Genomic DNA, 14,666 nt, shown 5'->3' on the forward strand with positions numbered 1-14,666 from the left:
GTACATAGTATAGCATTTAGGGTTTATGTAAAACATTGGTTTGTTTCAAACTTAAAGTCTTAAGTGGATTAAATGATGACATGACAATTAAATCTCACTTACAAGCTAAACCATTTAATTAAAAATATTGAGTCCAAAAATAAAGAAAGAGTGAAAAGTCTGAGCTCCTCTTGATTATTTCATGGAGGGTTATCTGTTAACTTCAATATAAATCTTCTTCTTTGAAGATGAAATTATGGCAGTATGAACCAAATAGGTGTGAGTTTGTTATCCTTTACATTTATTTCACATCTTCTGGTAGTCACTTTCACCCTCATATTTGGAAACGCACTAATTATCTAGGTTTCTAGGTCAAACTTGCACTACAGAGGGAAACCCTTTTGAATAGTAATCTTTTTTGCAACTTTAGTACTGTTCAGCAAAATTGCATTATTTGGTTTTAATTCAGTTTATGTCTTGTTTGCATACAGAGTATTTAGTTGCTAAAAAGGAAACAATAAATGTAACCCATGGTTCTTTCATCCTAACTGTATTGAAGCTATTTAGGACAGCAGGACAAACCTCTAAAATGTAACACTCTGTCAGTAAGTATCAGATTAGTGGTATGGATAACACTATAAGGTATTAGAGAAAGGTGCTCACTGTATACCAGAGTTTAAGCAGGGTGTTAGAGAGGAGGTAGTATGCAAAGAATGGACTGGTTGGATTTGCATCAGCTTTTTTTTTTTTTGATTTGCATCATCTTGATTAGAAGAGCTTTTAAGGATGGCTTGAAGTTGGAAATAAGCATTTTGTTTATAGGAAAACCTAGTAAAGCCTTTTATATATACTTCAGCCCTTATTGATCTCCCTGTGGAGCATCTGTATATATTTGTAAAGTTTTATAACTGTTAGCATTTTTTATGTTACTGTATTTCTTTTTATTTACTAATTTGTATAGAAATATTATTTGTGTTCCATAGATTATCTCACCCAGTCCTCATAATAATCATTGTACAGATAAGGGAGTGGAGGATCGAAGGAATTCTAGAAGTCTTCCGCTGCCCACCGTCTCAGGGCCAGAGTCGTAGAGTGAAGCGCAGGGTTTTGGCTGCTCATACGGCTGTTTCCTTGACAAGGGCCAGAACTCAGTGGCAGTCTTCTGCTGCCACTTCCTCTATGCTAGAGTTACATCTCCTATGAGGGAGGAGATAGTGGGACAGGACTGACTATACTTTGTAATAATCATTGCGGGCATTTTATTAGCCAACCAAAAGAAATGATGTAGGTAAAAAGAAATTTTAGCAGAGCAGTGAGATTTTTGATCACTGTCAAGTAGAAGGATTTGTTTGCTTTTCATGCATAAGAAATTAGAGATTTAACCTCAGTAAAGCAGATGTATTTATTTACTGCTGGGGGAGCAACCCCCATTTTTTCTTGTTATAGTTATTTTCTTTGCCTATAATAAATATAGGCATCTTTTCTTTTATAGTTACTTTCTTTGCCTATAAGGAGTAATATCAGCTAGCTGCAGCTAGGTTTTTAGTGCAAAGAAATCACATGAAATCACATAGGAGATGTGTTACAGATTATAAAGAGTTTTTTAAACTGTAGTCACATGGTTCTTGTAATATTCTTCATACAGCTTCCCTTGTTTCCCTAATGGGTCTTGGATTAATGCTCTTCTCCTGCAGCAGGAAGGGATTAACAGGGATTTCCCACTTGTTGGCCTCCTGAGGCGCTGTAATGAGTAAAGGAAAGGAAAGAAAATCTTAAATCACTTCACACTTTGTTAAAAGTAAGCTTCTTCCAAGCATTTCAGAGGGCAATAGAATATAACATTTAGAATTTTGAAGTATTCTTTCACCCTTCTATTTGGAGAGAGGGGAGTGGGTGGTAAGGTAGTAGATATTAGAGTTAGAATAGTCATGACATAAAAACTGAATTTTACTAAGGAAAATAAATCCCAGGAATTCTGTTCAAATAGATTAGATTCTTTTGTTGTGATAGAGATGTTCCTGTGTTGAAGATAGTGGACTATATGGGAGTATTTGTCTAGAAAAGAAAAAAAAATATTAATTGGCATTTTATTGGCAACAGTAAAGTTGGAATATGATAATAAAAACAGTCATTTATTTTTAAATACATATATATACTAGAATTTATAAAGTGTCATTCTTGAGCTTGGTTACCATTGAAGATAGTTGAAAGGTAAACTATGTAACTTGTCGCCCAAACTTTTTTATTCTTTTAGAAATTTCCTTCAGAGATGCTTAACAAATTGCAGTAAATCTTACTACTTCATAGCGGTTACCATATTATTGATCTCAAAAGGTATATCACTTAGCTTATTCATTAAGCTTGGCCACAAAAGATTTTTGGCTGTCTATAAAAGTCAAGGAAGGGCTGAAGGAGTGAGTTCCCTGTAGATGTTTGGCAGTGGTAATGTAATTAGAGTAGCCATGCAGGTGAGAAAGGTAACCATTTTGAATGGGACAGTGTACATACACATGTGTAGTTACCGCTGCTACTTTGAAAATAAAATCATACAGTTGAACTTTAATCTCCACTGTAAACTTTCAGTCAGTGTTTGATACGTTGACCTTTGGTTTCTGTAGCATCTCTGAGCTTAAATCTTGTGTGTTGTTATTTATGTTTCTTCAGGTGTAATTTCATGTCTGTTCTCTCTCAACTAGACTGTGATGGATATACCATCCATCACATACAACATCCATATATGTTGTCCAATTTATAGGTCAGTCCCTAGCACCTGGCAAAGATCAGATCCAGGATATCCATATGTTTTATTAATATTTAACTGACATTTTTTATGAAAAAAGATCATGAGAATCAGCCTTTCCAGGAGCCCTTTTAAGGGGGTGGTCATTCCTTAATTCCACAAAGTTGTCTTTGCCTTGCTTCTAAAATGTCTAAATTCTGGATCACAATGTGACATCGTGGGCCTCCTACTTTGCAGAAACATAGTGTAAAGTTCTTACTTGGTAGGTAGATGTCTGCCAGTTTTTCCTTTAAATTTCCTTTCCAATTTTTATAAATTTGTATGTAATTTGTTATCTTGAGGTAGGCAGTGACCTAATTTGAAGGTGAAGTAAATCATCTGAACATTGGAAGTATCCATACAGTAGAATCATTTTCAGTATATTTTTCAATGATTGTCTATTTAAAAAGATCACATCATTATAGTGATTAAAGTACATGTATGATCCGGGAGACTATAATTTGCTGGTGGTAGTTCATTATTCTGGTATGTAGATTTGAATGGATGGTTAAAGTGACATCTTGACTTTCTCACTAGTAAGTAATCCACTAGTTGTCATGGTTTCAGGCATGGTTTTATGTTTGGGATGGCAATAGTAGTTTTAAATTGTTGAATTGAAACTGTGGAAATATGTATACAGATATAAAATACATGATAGAAATTCTCTTTTTTGGTCACGGTTATTTGGAGTTAAGATAACCAGAGTTTGAAACACCTAATTTGGAATAAATCAGACCCCACACATTCTTACTTATTAAAAAAAACATTTTGAGACATTTTAATTCTCAACGTGCCTTTTATCACTTTATCAAATTTGCCTAACTTTAAACTTCTAGCTAGTTGATGAATTTTAGATAGTAGATATTCTTTACCCTTTTATCTTTATAATCAGGTTTCACTAGCTTTAATGATTTTTTCTTTTCAAATAGCATAGATTTCATGTACATATATTTCAGTAGGTACTCTTTTTTATCTCTGAGCATATGTAATTCTCCATTTTCTAAAGTTTTGTTAGTAAGATAAACATATGTGTAAGTCTTGTAAGTTTAAAAATGAACAGTCATCCCAATTACTTGCCTGGTAGCTATTTTCATAGCTGGCCTATCTTATATCTATGTAAGAATTTTACCATATCCAAATGTCAGTTACTTCCTTAAAAATATGAGAAAATGATAACATTTCTCTTCTATTTTGCTAAGTAACTTTCTTTGCATTCACATTTCATATTCACGTTATAACTCATTTCTGTCCTGGATGATTTTGAGTTTCTAGTGCTTTTTCTTGAGAGTTTCTCTGAACCCATTCAGTGCTTTTATGTAACTTATTCTTTTCAAGCTTTTCTTTGTATATTTGTGGGATTCTTCTATTGTAGCCATTTCCAAGAGTGTCATTTTACTAATTTTATTAGTAATATTTAAGCATTCCAAGATACAGGCCTAAGTAGCATTATGACATTTTAGAGATGGAAAAGGATTTCTCATGAGATGAATGTGGAGAAGTATATATACCATTAGACTACTTCATAGTTGTATGCACTTTGTTAGCAGCATAGTGGTGCCTGATGATCCTTGCCCACTAGAACAGGGCTTGATTCAGTCATTATAATTATCAGTGTAAGGAGTAAAACCTTTTAGGATAAGGTGGGATCTAAAGAAGTCTTTGAAAATGTCAGCATAAAGGAAGTAGTCTTCTGTTGTTTTTTTTCCCCCAGGCACAAAGAAGAAAGTGGGGAAATTTTCAAGGAGGATTCTTTTTAACAATTTAACCAGTTTGAGAGGAAGCAATAGGGAATATGGAAAGGGAGGTGGCAACCCATTTCAGTGTTCTTGCCTGGAAGGTCCCATGGACAGGGGCGCCTGGCGATCTACAGTTCATGGGGTCGCAAGGGAGTCGGACATGACTTGGCCACTAAACAGCAAAATAGGGAATATAGATGGTTTGTTCTTCTAGATTTTGTTACACTACTGTCAGCTTACTTTCACAAACTGAAAAACTGGGGTAGCGATACCAGTTCCTTTAAATGTTTTATCATAATCTCTCTCTGTTTTTTAAAATAGGGAATTGACTCTCTTTTGGAGTAAACTGCAAAGAAGAATCGACCCTTCTGTGGACACTTTTTTGGAGCGCTGTCGTCAGTTTGGTGTCATAGCTAAAACACAGCAGCATTTATTTTGCCTGATTAGAGTTATACAAACTGAAGTGAGTAATTTATGTTTTTTGTGCTGATTGTTACTGGAGGGAAGAAATAAGTGGGGAGACAACTTCTCAGGCAACTCTTTTTAAATAAGGGAAAATGAGAAATAATGGGATTTAATAAGATTATGGAACTAGACATAGCTAGCTGTTTCTGCAGATTTCCTAGGAATCAACAATATTTCTTTGTGGAAAATAGTGATCGACATTACAGACCACTGGAGGAAGGAAAGATTGTTTCTTGATTGTCCCCTCAGTCACCCCAACCTAGGTCTGGTTTTCCTAGAATAGTGTTCTGTATTATATACAGACATGTTTGTTGGTAAATTAGGATAGTAATTATTAGTGAAGAAAGTATAATTGTATTTTCCAGCTCCTTGATAATGGAATGACTAACTCCTTGATGATGGAGTGATAGATTATCTAGGTTTTAGAGGAAAGGACTGTACACAGATTGCAAGCTTCTGTGCAAATTAGGAAGCAAGTTAGTTTTGTCTTGTTTTTTAAGAAATAAATATTTCCTAAAATGAAGTGCTATGTATAAAACCTAGTGTTTTGAATTTGGCCCCATAAATTAATGCTAAGACTGGAGATTTAGACGAGCCTTATGCTATGCTTGGTTTCTGTTTTTAGTGTCTACTCAATGACAGAGATCCCTGTATACCTGTATCTATGATGGTTTATGGGTATGTTTTATGGGTTACTTCTTTGACAATATCCAAGGATTGTTTATACTAAAGTCAAGGCACAGTTGTATCATTGATATGTTCTGTAGCCTTTAATGTATCCTATTTTAGTACTATCCATATCCTATTTTAATACTGTGTGTCTAGTCTTCTCCAGTAAAGATAGGAAAATGTAAAACAGTTATCAGAAGCAAATTCATACTTAGACAAGCTAGGTGATTATTATTTCTCATCACTACAAATGAAGTTGTATCCCTATCATAGGAGCATGTTCAAGTAATTACAGAACTTGCCTGTTTAAAATAATCAGTGGTACAACTGGCCTTTTAGAAGTTTTGGTTTTAGGGTTTGTTTGTTTTATTTAATCTTGAAGGAAAGGCTGAGTTTTTCCTTGCTGCATAAGAGAACACCACAGCTTAGCCCTGAAGTCAGCACCCATTTATTAGCTCACAGTTTTGTGGGGCAGAAGTCCAGCACAGTGTGGCATGGTTCACGGCTCAGTATCACAAGGCCAAAATTGAGGTGTTGGCCAAGCTGAGTTTTTATCTGGAGGCTCTGTAGACAGTCCACATCTGAGCTCATTCGTATTGTTGATAGAATTCAGTTCCTTTCAGTTGTAGGGCTAAAATCCTCATTTTCTTGCTGGCTGTCAGCCACAGCCTGTTTTCAGCTCCTGGAAGCCACTCTCATTTTCATTTTGAAGCCAGCAAAGGCACAAAGAATTCTTCAAATATGACCTCCTTCACCTCTGACTTCCAGACCTAGATTTAAAGAGCTTGAGTGATTGGGTCAGGTAATCCACTTGTCTTAAGATCAATGGGTTTGGGGCTTTAATTACACCTGCAGGGTCTCTTTTGCCATATAACATAACATAATCATAAGAATAATTCCATATTTATAGGTTCTGCTTATACTCAAAATGAGGAGATTATACAAAAGTGAAGGTCAGGGGGTTATTTTAGATTTCTCTTTACCTCAGGGAATCACAAAAATGGGAAAATGTTAGAGGATTAGAGAAGATGGGTTTCTGACACATACCAAGGAATTTGCTGTCCATTTGTATAAACAGAACCCATTTATTTTTCATCCTAGTCCTAGGATATTTTCCCCCTGTAATCTTTACTTATGATATTTGTCCTAAAGGGTAGAAAAGCTATGGACTGGTGGGTGGAAGGGGAGTGAAATGGAATTCCTTTCAAATTGAGCAAGACACCTCTAGGTTTTCAAAAGCGAGAGGTGATCTAACCTCTATCATTTGGGATCTAGTTCTACTGTGACTGGAGATATCCCAGATGATAGTGATGTGAAGAAGAAAAGTTTTTCCCTCTCTTTTACAAATCAATAACCCAGCTAGATAGGCCAAGGATCCTCTCATGGCTCCACATATCAGAAACCCAGGTTCCTTTTATCTGCTGTTAACATATAGCTTCCATCTCATGTTCCAAGATCTAACTGTTCCAGTCCCAGCTATAATGTCTTCATTCCAGATAGCGAGTAGAGTGGGGAGCAGACCACACTATGACACACCTTTTCCCCTGTTCCTTCTAACGCATTCACAAACACGGTCACCTAGCTGCAAGGGGAGCTTGGAGATACACTGATGATTCTGGGTGACTTTCTAACCAGATAAAATCAGGTATTTGATTTTTGTGAAAGAGGTGAAATGATCTTAGTGCATAGCAACCGGTTACATAGCCCTTGGGAAGGAAAAGATTAATGATGCTGAAAAACTTTTGTGGGCATTGGGTCTTTTGTGGAAGGCAGGCCTTGTAATAGTACCTCCTTATTTTCTGGGTTTTAGTTTTCTCTAAATAAAGAGCTTAAAGCAGATAATCAATTAAAGGTGCTCAAGACTTCTTAAACTTTGATTCTGTGACTTGAGAAACTCATATTGGAAGGGATGACTTTAGAGAATGTAGGGTGTCTCTCAAGGCTTTAAAAATAGTATGACAGAAGAATGGATATAGATGTTGGTTATATTTGAAATGGAAGGTATAAGAAGAGGGATAATCTTGAAGCCAGTTTATTTGACCATTGAGCTCTTTTTGGTGGAACATACAAGTTAGAATCATTTTGCAAAATTTTGTCTAGTTTTATTCCCTTCTCTTCAGTAATAAAGAAGCTGAAAATTAGAAATGTGTGACTTGTAAGGATCTAGACCCTGGGTATCTTGACAAATGGCATCATGGTTATCATTTGTAAGTCAGATACAATGGTTATCATTTGTAAGTCAGAGCACAGAGGACTTGGAGAAAGTCCATTAAGTTTTAAAATTTTTCATAGGTTCTTAACAGGTTACTAAACCCCTTTCACAAGACTGTGTGAGTAAACAGCAAAGAATCCAGATCTGTTCTTTCTTAAACAGCCCAATCTAGTTGAAATGGTAAAGTTTGTGAAATCACTAAGAATACTTTTCCAAAAACAACCCCACAGAACTACCATTATACATTCTGAATGGGTAGTTACTTGTTAAAGGAGTGGTGAATAAATTAGAATTAGGGTGTGGAATGTGGAACTGAATTTTGAAGAAACTGATGGATATGAATAATTTGATAGGTTTTTAAACAGGAAACTGAAGAAGTGCCTTGGCATATTGTATCAAGGGCACGTGGGATATAGCGAAGCCAAATGAGGATAATCTATGCAAAAAGTTTATTCAGAATAATGTCCAAGATTAATAAGGGTTCTGTATATTGATGGCAGTTATTTCATTGTGTTCTCAGAATTTAGAATGGTACCCAACACAGAATAATTGCTTAGCAAATTGAACAGTGGGATTTATCATCAAGTATTTTATATGGGATTCTGTTGAATATGTACTGTGTGCCAACATTGTATTAATCACTTTCTGTTACCTTACTTCATTTTTATAACAACATTAGGAGAAAATCTAATATTGCCGCTACAGTTGTCATTTTACAGATAAGGGGACTGAGGCTTAGAGGCGTTAAGAACTTGTCACTGTTGTGAAGCTGGGGTTCAAAGGCAGTCAGTCTGGCTCAAAATTCTGTGCTTTTCAGTACTGTATTTTAAGCTACTCTGCCATAAGATCCTGCTTTTCTTCGTTCATATTATTTTCACATATCCTTTCAGCCTCTCACATGAAAGGATCATTTTAAATGCACTTGCCTTTTATCATATACAACCAGGTCTTTTTCATGATTTTTGACTAATTTCTGAGAACCTGCTGCTTTAGAGAAATTTTCTTTTGTTTTTCTATGGGAAACAGATTCAGTACACCTGTAACTATAAAGTACTGATTTTTTTTTTTTTTTTGGAGGAAACGGAAAAATCATTTATTTTACCCTTGAGGTTTTGAAAACACCCAGTTGTTCATGATACATGAATTTTTTAAATTGAATTCAGTCTTAAACTCCCTTTTACACATGTATTTCCTCTTAAACCCATTTATTTAAGCCCTATCCTTCCTACCCAGCTGAGACAGTTCTTTTTTGACTCTTTCAGTGACCTTATTTATTCTGAGCTCCTCTGAATTTATGTGCCTTTTTAATTTACACATTTGGCACATAGGTAGATTGCTGAGGGTTAAGGACTGCTTTAATATGCAGTGCTTTGGGACTTGCCTGGCGGTCCATTCGTTAAGACTCCACATTTCAAGTGCAGGGAACATGGGTTTTGTTACTGTTGGGGAACTAAGATCCTGCATGCTGCACAGTGTGGCCAAATAATAATAATAATATGCAGTGCTTTATAAAGTTGGATACTCTATAAATGTACATTGTTGTTGTTTATAAGTTTTAAGAAGAGTGTATGTGTGTATACTATCAGTGAAATTTATGTAGTATTTCCAAATTTATGTAGTTTTCCATATGGAAAAAAAACCTTTTCTTCCCTGTTTTTCTTAACAGGCACAAGATGCTGGTCTTGGGGTGTCGATTTTACTGTGTGTCAGAGCTCTTCAACTCAGAACAAGTGAGGATGAAGAAATGAAGGCATCAGTTTGTAAAACAATTGCTTGTCTTTTGCCAGAAGATTTAGAAGTTAGACGAGCTTGTCAACTTACAGAATTTTTAATTGAACCCAGTTTGGATGGATTTAACATGTTGGAAGAACTGTATTCCCAACCAGATCAAAAATTTGATGAAGAAAATGCACCAGTTCCAAATTCTCTCCGATGTGAGCTTTTACTAGCTTTAAAAGCCCACTGGCCTTTTGATCCTGAATTTTGGGACTGGAAAACTTTAAAACGACACTGCCACCAACTTCTAGGACAAGAAGCCTCAGATTCTGATGATGATCTAAGTGGCTATGAAATGTCTATTAATGACACAGATGTTTTAGAGTCATTTCTCAGTGACTATGAGGAAGGTAAAGAAGATAAACAATATAGAAGAAGAGATGTGACAGATCAACATAAGGAGAAAAGAGACAAGAAACCCATTGGTTCTTCTGAAAGATACCAGAGGTGGCTTCAGTATAAATTTTTCTGTTTGTTATGTAAGCGAGAATGTATAGAGGCCAGGATTCTTCATCATTCTAAGATGCATATGGAAGATGGAATTTACACCTGTCCGGTTTGTATTAAAAAATTCAAGAGAAAAGAAATATTTGTTCCTCATGTGATGGAACATGTTAAAATGCCACCAAGCAGAAGGGACCGCTCTAGAAAGAAATTACTCTTGAAAGGCTCTCAAAAGGGAATCTGTCCCAAGAGTCCCTCTGCAGCCCTGGAGCAAGGTCAGTCACTGAATGAACAAGCCAAAGGAGAGTCACATGAATATGTCACATTCAGCAAATTAGAAGATTGCCACCTGCAAGACAGAGATTTGTACCCATGTCCTGGCACAGACTGTTCCCGTGTGTTTAAGCAGTTCAAATACTTAAGTGTGCATCTTAAAGCTGAACACCAAAATAATGATGAAAATGCCAAGCACTACTTAGATATGAAAAATAGAAGAGAGAAGTGTACTTATTGTCGACGACATTTCATGTCTGCTTTTCACCTGCGAGAGCACGAACAAGTGCATTGTGGTCCTCAGCCTTATATGTGTGTATCTATAGATTGCTATGCTAGGTTTGGATCAGTGAACGAACTGCTTAACCATAAACAAAAACATGATGATCTGCGTTATAAATGTGAATTAAATGGCTGTAATATTGTTTTCAGTGACTTGGGACAGCTTTACCACCATGAAGCACAACACTTTAGGGATGCATCTTACACGTGCAACTTCGTTGGCTGCAAAAAGTTCTATTATTCCAAAATTGAATATCAGAATCACCTCTCAATGCATAATGTTGAAAGTTCAAATGGAGATGTGAAGAAAACAGTGAAACTTGAGCCGGCAGCAGGTGAAAAGCAGGATTGTATTGATCAGCCCCATCTGCTTGACCAAACTGATAAGTCACGTTTACCAGAGGATCTTCTCTTCTGTGCAGGATCAGCTAGTTCTCAGATAGAAACTACAGAAAATCTGAAAGAAAACAGTGACAGTAATTCTAGTGATCAGTTAAGTCATAGCTCTTCAGCTTCCATGAATGAAGAGTTAATTGACACACTGGATCACTCTGAAACCATGCAGGATATATTATTATCTCATGAAAAAGTTTTTGTGCCCTCCAGTTTAAAGGAGAAATGTTCCAATGTAGCAGTTTGTTTTGATGGGACTAAGTTTACCTGTGGTTTTGATGGCTGTGGTTCCACATACAAAAACGCAAGAGGCATGCAGAAGCACCTACGGAAGGTTCATCCATACCATTTCAAACCCAAAAAGGTAAAGACAAAGGATCTCTTTCCCTGTTTGGGTAATGAACACAATCCAACGACTGAAAAGTTTGATGCAGAACCTAAACCCAGCTCAGATACAAACAGTGACTCCCCAGATGAAGGTCTGGATCACAATATCCATACTAAATGTAAACGAGAACATCAAGGCTATTCCTCAGAAGCCTCCATCTGTGCCTCTAAAAGGCCCTGTACAGAGGATACCATGTTGGAACTTCTGTTACGCTTGAAACATTTAAGCTTGAAAAACTCAATAACCCATGGATCTTTCTCAGGGTCATTGCAGGGGTACCCATCCAGTGGTGCTAAGTCTCTTCAAGCAGTTTCAGCTACAATCTCAGATCTTAATTTTCAGAATCAAGATGAAAATATGCCAAGTCAGTACCTGGCGCAGTTGGCAGCCAAGCCTTTTTTCTGCGAGCTTCAAGGATGCAAATATGAATTTGTGACTAGAGAGGCTTTGTTAATGCATTATCTTAAAAAGCATAATTATTCAAAAGAAAAAGTCCTTCAGTTAACCATGTTTCAACATCGATATTCCCCGTTCCAGTGTCATATTTGCCAAAGGTCATTTACGCGAAAAACACACCTTAGGATTCATTATAAAAATAAACATCAAATTGGCAGCGACAGAGTAACTCAAAAACTATTAGATAATGAAAAATGTGATCATGAAGGCCCATGCTCAGTAGACAGGTTGAAAGTTGATTGTCCTTCAGAACTTGGAGGTGATCCCAGTGGTAACTCTGAGAAGCCACACTGTCATTCTAAAAAGGATGAGTGCAGTTCGGAAACAGATTTGGAGTCATCCTGTGAAGAAACGGAAAGCAAAATATCTGATCTCTCATCACCAATAGGCAGCCATAGAGAAGAAGGAGAAGGAAGAGAGGGCAGAGGTAGCAGGAGAACTGTTGCTAAAGGAAATCTCTGCTACATTTTGAATAAATACCACAAACCATTCCATTGTATTCATAAAACTTGCAACTCCTCCTTCACCAATCTCAAAGGCTTGATTCGCCATTACAGGACTGTACATCAATACAACAAAGAGCAGTTATGTTTAGAGAAAGACAAAGCGAGAACCAAAAGGGAACTTGTCAAATGTAAAAAGATATTTGCCTGCAAATATAAGGAATGTAACAAACGCTTCCTGTGTTCCAAAGCTCTTGCGAAGCACTGTAGTGACTCTCATAACCTAGATCACATTGAAGAGCCGAAAGTGCTTTCTGAAGCTGAGTCAGTGGCCAGATTTTCCTGTAACCAGCCTCAGTGCCCTGCTGTTTTTTATACATTCAGTAAGTTGAAGCACCACTTGATGGAACAGCATAACATTGAAGGAGAAATACATTCAGACTATGAAATTCATTGTGATCTTAATGGCTGTGGCCAGATTTTCACCCATCGCAGCAATTATTCTCAACATGTATATTACCGACATAAGGACTATTATGATGATCTGTTTAGAAGCCAGAAAGTAGCAAATGAAAGGTTACTACGGAGTGAAAAGGTGTGTCAAACAGCTCACCCTCAGGGGCACGAACATCAGACGACCAGGAAATCGTTTAATGCCAAGGCTAAAAAGTGTGGCTTAATCAAAGACAAAAAAGCTCCAATTAGTTTTAAAACGAGAGCTGAAGCCCTCCATATGTGTGTGGAGCATTCTGAGCACACACAGTACCCCTGCATGGTTCAAGGATGCTTGTCTGTGGTGAAGTTGGAGAGCAGCATAGTGAGGCATTACAAACGCACCCATCAGATGAGTAGTGCCTACCTAGAGCAACAGATGGAAAACCTTGTCATGTGTGTTAAGTACGGTACCAAAATTAAGGAGGAGCCCATTTCTGAAGCAGAGCCCTATATAAAGAAAGAAGAAGATGGAAGCTGTGAATCAGAGCTCATACAGCATAGCCATCCCCCAGCAGACACTAGCATGCCTGTGCAGACCGCTGACCCCCTTCATCCAGGCGAAAGGGATGGAGGCCAGAAAGGATGTACAGAGAGCAACCCAGTTTTTGATGCAGATTCTCTGCTCTACAGAGGAACTCTGAAATGTAACCATAGTTCAGAAACCACTTCTTTGGAACAATGTAATATAGTTCAGCCTCCTCCTTGTAAAATAGAAAATTCCATACCTAATCCTGATGGGACTGAAAGTGGGACTTATTTCACAAGTTTCCAGCTGCCTTTACCAAGGATCAAAGACTCAGAAACTGGGCAGCAAAGTTCAGGGCAAGAAAACACTGTAAAAAATTCAACCCATGTTCCAAAAGAGAATTTCAGGAAGCATCCACAGCCCAGGTCATTTGATTTGAAGACTTATAAACCAATGGGATTTGAATCTTCATTTCTGAAATTTATTCAGGAAAGTGAAGAGAAAGAAGATGATTTTGATGATTGGGAGCCTTCAGAGCACTTAACATTAAGTAATTCTTCACAACCGTGTAATGACTTAACAGGGAGTGTTATGGCAAACAATATGGTGAATGACAATGACCCTGAAGTTGACATACCTCATTCTTCCAGTGACTCTGCAATTCATGAGAACCTGACTGCAATCCCACCTTTAATAGTAGCTGAGACGACAACAGTTCCCTCCTTGGAAAACCTGAGGGTCGTATTGGACAAAGCATTAACAGACTGTGGAGAACTTGCCTTAAAACAGCTTCATTATCTACGGCCAGTGGTTGTCCTTGAAAGATCTAAGTTTTCCACACCAATTTTAGACTTGTTTCCAACAAAAAAGACAGATGAGCTTTGTGTAGGAAGTTCCTAAATAGCAATTTTGTTTTAGAAACAGACTGGCTCCAGCACTGCAACGTGGGGACAGTTGCCAACTTGAACAAAGGCTGAGAACCAGCCACACCATCATTAGGGTAGAATAGGCTGTGTATTTACATGAATGTATAATATCTATGTCAGCAGTATTGGCTGAGTCCATTAGCTCTCCAGTTGGTTTATTGATTGGGTTTTTTGTTTTGTTTATTAAAAAATGGAACTGTATTCTTGTTTGGTGCTAATTAATACATCAAAATATATTGGGGCTTCCTTTTTCAAATTAAGTGTGCATGATTGTATATGGAACAGATACTAAGGTCCCAGGGTGGGAGGGCTAGGGAAAGGGGTATGGAGTTCTTACTTGACTTGAATGTGCGCCTGAGGGTGCTTTGTGTAATATATTGTACACTACAGCATCTTATATTTTTTGAGTTGAGTTTCAATAAATTACAATTTTTCACCCATTTTTTTTGTTTACTCATAATGAGTTTTCATGCCACACATGAAT

The 14,666-nt window shown here is 37.0% G+C and overlaps 1 protein-coding gene across 2 annotated transcripts in view; it reads left to right on the top strand.

Moving 5' to 3' along the window:
• Positions 1–14,622, top strand: part of RLF (RLF zinc finger) — an 80,474-nt gene extending 65,852 nt beyond the window's left edge. For both annotated transcript variants that reach the window (XM_086381020.1, XM_086381027.1), the window contains 2 exons: positions 4,816–4,957; positions 9,507–14,622. In XM_086381020.1, coding sequence (XP_086237146.1) covers positions 4,816–4,957; positions 9,507–14,156 — 4,792 coding nt within the window. In that variant the 3' untranslated portion in view covers positions 14,157–14,622. The remainder of the gene's footprint in view (positions 1–4,815; positions 4,958–9,506) is intronic.
• Positions 14,623–14,666: the final 44 nt, after the last annotated feature.

Source organism: Bos grunniens, chromosome 3 (assembly GCF_055505025.1).
Source record: "Bos grunniens cultivar Pamir isolate PY7600 chromosome 3, Bosgru_T2T1.0, whole genome shotgun sequence".
Taxonomy (NCBI): domain Eukaryota; kingdom Metazoa; phylum Chordata; class Mammalia; order Artiodactyla; family Bovidae; genus Bos; species Bos grunniens.